At 46.2% G+C, this 6,000-nt stretch overlaps 1 protein-coding gene across 1 annotated transcript in view; it reads right to left on the reverse strand.

Annotated features, from left to right (window-relative positions):
* Window positions 1–5,655, reverse strand: part of CCDC88C (coiled-coil domain containing 88C) — a 98,621-nt gene extending 92,966 nt beyond the window's left edge. The window contains exons 1-2 of the mRNA XM_080620188.1: window positions 5,559–5,655; window positions 5,373–5,473 (exon numbers count right to left, since the gene is read on the reverse strand). Coding sequence (XP_080476314.1) covers window positions 5,373–5,473; window positions 5,559–5,618 — 161 coding nt within the window. The 5' untranslated portion in view covers window positions 5,619–5,655. The remainder of the gene's footprint in view (window positions 1–5,372; window positions 5,474–5,558) is intronic.
* Window positions 5,656–6,000: the final 345 nt, after the last annotated feature.

Here is a 6,000-nt window from a genome sequence, read left to right on the forward strand (position 1 = left end):
GATTTTTAATTAAACAGATGCATATCTCCAACCTTCCAGCATTCATGCCATTTGCTGCAAATCATAAGAAGCGTGCGCTCACAACATGGCTGCTCCTGTCACACGGTCCAAATTAAAGACAACAGATTGACAGTACCACAGATCATGACAGCTGCGACTGAGATTGAAAGACCTATTATTGTGCATTTTTATTACGTGGTTTCAACGCAAGTAGTTTTATCAGCTGCATTCCTAAGACATATTCCTATATGCTAAACACTTTAACAGCAGTCTACCATCAATTAGAAGAATTAGAACAAGTCAATATGAACACACTTTTGTGCCTGCATGTGTAAACCCCCATGCTATTTCCCAAATAAAAAGCTTTCTACAATAAGTTAAACAGGACAAATATTTGCTTATGTTTTTAGGTGTTATGCCACAGCTGCAACTGTAACACTGAACGCAGTCTAAGCAGTATGGCCACATGCTAGTTTCATACCAGAAGTGACACACAAGCATCCGAAAAAAAGTTCTTTAAATTTCGTCCACAGAGAACCTCATTAACCTGATACACATAAATGCACCAGAAACACAGAAACTCACAATATGGCAGTTCCACTTTGAAGATTAACACACATTTTTGTATGCAGAGTATTCAGCCAGTACTGCAAGTCTGCAAAAATCAACATGTCCTTTGTGCATTATCAGATTGAGGTATACACTTGGACAGCACACAGGAAAAAGAAACCAGTCATTTAGAGCAAAATGACTTGAAAAAACCATTTGTCTTGTTTTAAAATATAAGTGGGGAAACCAAACACTGCTGTCTGTCTCTTCTTATTAGGTTTAACTCATTAAGCATCTAGGCACCACTATTGAGAACTAAGCAATCCTCAGTTTTTTAGAAAGGGTCTTGTTTTGTCAGGAATCACCAGCAAGCTAAGGAATCACCAGCAAGCTAAGGAATCACCAGCAAGCTAAGGAATCACCAGCAAAGCCCAACAGATGGTTACCCACTGATCACATTGTAGTCAGAATCTACATAAGCCCAGGCTGGGTTCACTTCTTTTGCCCTTATGCCATGGCTACATTTGGTGAGCCTGAGCAAACTACATTTTATTCAGGCCTAGCATTCCTGGGGGCAGATTGTTTCCTGAAAAGACAGAGTGAAGACACAGCCTTGTTTTCACCTCCTGTCACACAGCCAGCAGGGACCTGTGGACAGGAAGAGCGGTAGACATTACATATCTCTCCAGTGACATAGCTGCCTTGATGATATGAACCCACTGCCTAAAAAACATTGACTCTGTAATTTCAAGCAGCTGGGATCTTCTCTACCCACTTTAAGTTGCCAGAGAGCATTTGAGCAAAATCCAACCTATTACAACAGAAACCAGAGGGTGACTGAACTGTACAGCCCACTAGCCTCAAACAGCTAAACTCTTACTTTCATTCAGCAACCTCCACTCAAAAGGTATATCTGGATTTCTTCACAGATGCACCTGTCTCTTTGGCCATGGATTAAACTTCAAAATCTGCTTTGCTGCAGGACAAAGATGTTTTCTTTTAAGAATTATATTCCCAAGAATTTGGCTTTCAAAATCTTCACTGAAAGAAATCTGCTGATCTGCAGCAAAGTGGCAGAGCAGTGGATGTGGTCTACCTTGACTTCAGTAAAGCGTTTGACACAGTCTCCCACAGCATCCTCATAGCTAAACTGAGGAAGTGTGGTCTGGATGATCAGGTAGTGAGGTGGACTGTGAACGGGCTGAAGGACAGAGGCCAGAGAGTTGTGGTCTATGGGGTGGAGTCTAGTTGGAGGCCGGTATCAAGTGGAGTGCCTCAAGGGTCAGTGCTGGGGCCAGTATTATTCAATATCTTCATCAATGACCTGGATGAGGGAATTGAGTGTACTATCAACAAGTTTGCTGATGACACTAAGCTGGGAGGAGTGGTTGACATGCCAGAAGGCTGTGCTGCCATCCAGAGAGACCTGGACTGGCTGGAGAGTTGGGCTGTGAAAAATGTGATGAAATATAACAAGTGGAAGTGTAGAGTGTTAACATCTGGGTAGGAACAACCTCAGGTTCCAGTACAGGTTGGGGAATAACCTATTAGAGAGCAGTGTAGGGGAAAGGGACCTGGGGCTCCTGGTCGACAGCAGGATGACCATGAGCCAGCACTGTGCCCTTGTGGCCAGGAAGGCCAATGGCATCCTGAGGTGTATTAGAAGGGGGGTGGTCAGTAGGTCGAGAGAGGTCCTCCTTCCTCTCTACTGTGCCCTGGTGAGACCGCATCTGGAATATTGTGTCCAGTTCTGGGCCCCTCAGTTCAAGAAGGACAGGGACCTGCTGGAGAGAGTCCAACGTAGGGCGACAAAGATGATTAAGGGAGTGGAGCATCTCCCTTATGAGGAAAGGCTGAGGGAGCTGGGTCTCTATAGTTTGGAAAAGAGGAGACTGAGGGGTGACCTCATTAACGTTTATAAATATATAAAGGTGAGTGTCACGAGGATGGAGCCAGGCTCTTCTCGGTGACAACCAATGGTAAGACAAGGGGTAATGGGCTCAAACTGGAACACAAGAGGTTCCACTTAAATCTGAGAAGAAACTTCTTTTCAGTGAGGGTGACGGAACACTGGAACAGGCTGCCCAGGGGGGTTGTGGAGTCTCCTTCTCTGGAGACATTCAAAACTCGCCTGGACGCCTTCCTGTGTAACCTCATCTAGGTGTTCCTGCTCCGGCAGGGGGATTAGACTAGGTGATCTTTTGAGGTCCCTTCCAGTTCCTAATATTCTGTGATTCTGTGATCACACTTGGTGTTTAGATGCAAGCTCATGTACCCATGTTACTTGTGTTCCAGTAAGCAGGTAAGCAGCTTATTTAAGCTAAAAACATAAAAGTTAAGTAACACACATGCAAGGAGACAGCTATGACACCATGAGCCCAGCTCTTCCACTCTGCTACCCCCGGTTCTCTGCATGTGTGTGCACACGCACACATCTGTGCTTTCAGGCAATCACCACTGTCACGACATGGTATGTCAGATTCTAGCCCATTTGTCAAAGGCCCTCATTAATACAATTTCAACAAGAAGTCTCAAGCCAAACACTGGAACTCATCTTCAGGGACCAGGACCTGAAAAGCTGATGAGCAAGCATTTAAAATACATGCTTATTTCATTATTCTGAAAGCTTTGTGGGGCAGAAACACGCCTTCAAAGGCTTTCCTGATTTACAGGCAAGCAGTAATTACATTGCTATTTCTAAAGGTTAAGTAAAGAAAAAGTGAAGGTCGCAGCACTCCTCCCGAGTGCCTTGCTGGGTTGGGATACACAAATACAACCACAACCCTTCCTAAGTTAAACAGTCCTGGGCTCTCGGTAGAAAGCTCTTAGTTTCAAACACCCAGGCACCATTTGAAGCACTGCCAAAACTGCCTAAAAAGGGAGGGTAATGTCCCAGTCTCCTCCTCCATACTGCTTGTGCGTCCCCCACTTAAGACTTGGCAATGCTGCTGGAAGACATGTTTTTTGGGAAAAAACAAACTTATTTACCTGACTGCCCAGGGCAAGTAAACCTGCCAGGGCATTTCTCACAAACACATGGTACCTAACAAAAATGTCAACTAGTGTCAATGCACTCTGTCAGCCTATATGCTTATCTTCATTACTTCCAGGAGATTTTATCCTTCACTCTTTGTCCCCAAAGCATTGTTCAGTTGCTCCATAGACTTTAACATTTTTATATCTCCTTAGACATGTTTCAACAGCCAACTACAAATATTTGTTTGCACACACCACTGGATAAATCACTTCTAAACCACATCACTCGTAAGAATGCCACAGTCATTCAAAAGCCACATAACTTCAGCCTATTTAACAAAATTCAAGAGCAATTGACTATTAAATGAATTTTTCTTGTTTTGAAATGGTAAGATTTTTTCACATGTTATTTAACAGTGATAGTTAAGTAAACATGCAGCAGACTCAACTGCTGCTGTTCCTTGATAGTTTGGTTGGTCATCTCCATGCCAATGCACAATGGTCATAAATCTAAATCCAATTTCCCATATCCTGGAAAACTTCAAGTCTGTATCCAAGCTCTCATACTAATTTGCAGAAAGTTACCTTTTAAAAGCGTAATTATTCCTTGAAAAATGCTCAAATTTATGCCCTCTTTTTGTATCAGGTTTCCATCACAGCTAACACTTTACACCACTAGCCTGTCATCGCCAAGTGGGCTGATTGATCTGGATTCTGTCCCAAACCATGAACCTTCAGCAGCTACACTAAGCTCCAGTTCACAATCTCCATTGTTAGTTACCTCAAACCAGAAGAAAATGTGATCACCTGTCAGATGAAGCAGCCAGATACCAAAAGATAACAAAACTTGCCAACTTCAGTGGATGGAGCAGGGGTTGTAAGTTACTTTTCAGTAATTTCACTTAAAGATTCCGATACAAATTCTTCATTTAAGCACTGGGACTCGGCCTAACACTGCAAATCACTGGTGGAGCTTCATTGATTTTATTCACTTGAAAGAATGCAGTGCCAAATTTGAGGTATTTCCAAAGGCTCCTCTCTAGAAAGTCAAATATTTCTCCCTACACACACTGTTAGACACGTTTTAGAATACTTAAAAGATGACAGAAAACAGTCAGGATCTGCATGTTGCAGACCATCAACAGGAAAGGATGTGGTTAAAAGAAACAGTCAACTTCTACCAACCATTCATTTCAATGTTACCGTATTTCAGTGTTTGCTCTTATAACCTATTTATAAGTAAGCTTCCTGAAGACACATCCTTACAGTGGTGCCATAAAGAGATACCAGTGAAGCTGGGCTTTTTCTTTCTAAATTATGTATTTAATATTGAAGCTTACACAAGAGCAGACACACTTCAGATGAGATCCCTCCAGTAAAGCTCCATATGATAAAGCACTTTCATTTCCTTATTTGTAGTACTGCAATATACCTTCCCCTACAGCATATATGAACAACTAAGGAAAAGTAACTGTTGGGGCTGAGGGGAAGAGGAGTAAAGAAGGGGAAAACACCCCCAAAAGGGGAAAACACTACCAAAAGAGAAAAACATTAAAGCATGTTTTAGAGAACCGAGTTAGTTTGGGGTGGTTTTCTCTCTTTTTTTGTTAATTTCAAAGAAAACCAAAAGGAAAAATGCAAACGTGGTGCTTTCGCCCTGCACCCGGTCCTTCCAGCCTGTTCGCTTCCCCAGCGAAGGATAAAGACGCCGCCGCCTACAGCCGGACACCGCCATTTGAAGGGGCGACCTCTCCCCCGACAGCCCCAGCGCCCCCCGCGGGTGAGGGCCGAGGCGTGCTCGGCGCTGCTGCCCCCCGGCACGGTCCCTCCCTCCGGAGCCCACTCACATCTGTAGCATAATCTTGTTCAGGACGACGCCATCGACCAGGTCCATGTAGGTGCCGAGATTGTCTTCGTCCCCGCTCTCCAAGGCGCCGAAGGTTTTCACCTGCCGGAAGAAGGACGGTAGGATTGGGGGATGGCGGAAGAACCCGGCCGCTCACCGGCTGCCCCCCACTCCCCGCTCAGCTCACCCAGGTCACCAAGGGGCTCTGCAGGAAGAGCTCCAGGAGCTCGGAAACGGTCACGTCCATGTCGCCGAGTCCGGCTGGCAGCGGCGGGAGGCTGGGGGAGCGCGTCCAGCTCACTCAGGAGACAAAAGCGCTGAGCCCATGGCCCGCCGCCCCGCTGCCCGCCGGGCGCTGCCTACAGGGGAAACAATGCGCGGCTCATCGCTCCCCCGCCCCGCGCAGGGGGGAGACTCAGGACCGCCCGCCGCCGCTCCGGTCCCTCCTCCCAGCAGCAACAGGCTGCTCTTCTCCCGCCGAGCTCGCCCCGCAGCTGCAGGAGGGGCGGCCCGGACAGGAGCGAGCAGCGCCGAGAGAGTGAGGCGAAGGGCAACAGCCGTCCACGGCCAGAAGTGGAAGCGCAAAGCTTCCACGAGGCTGCTCTGGGCAGCTCCCAGAGACGGTGCAG

Source organism: Psittacula echo (assembly GCF_963264785.1).
Source record: "Psittacula echo genome assembly, chromosome: 5".
NCBI classification, from domain to species: domain Eukaryota; kingdom Metazoa; phylum Chordata; class Aves; order Psittaciformes; family Psittacidae; genus Psittacula; species Psittacula echo.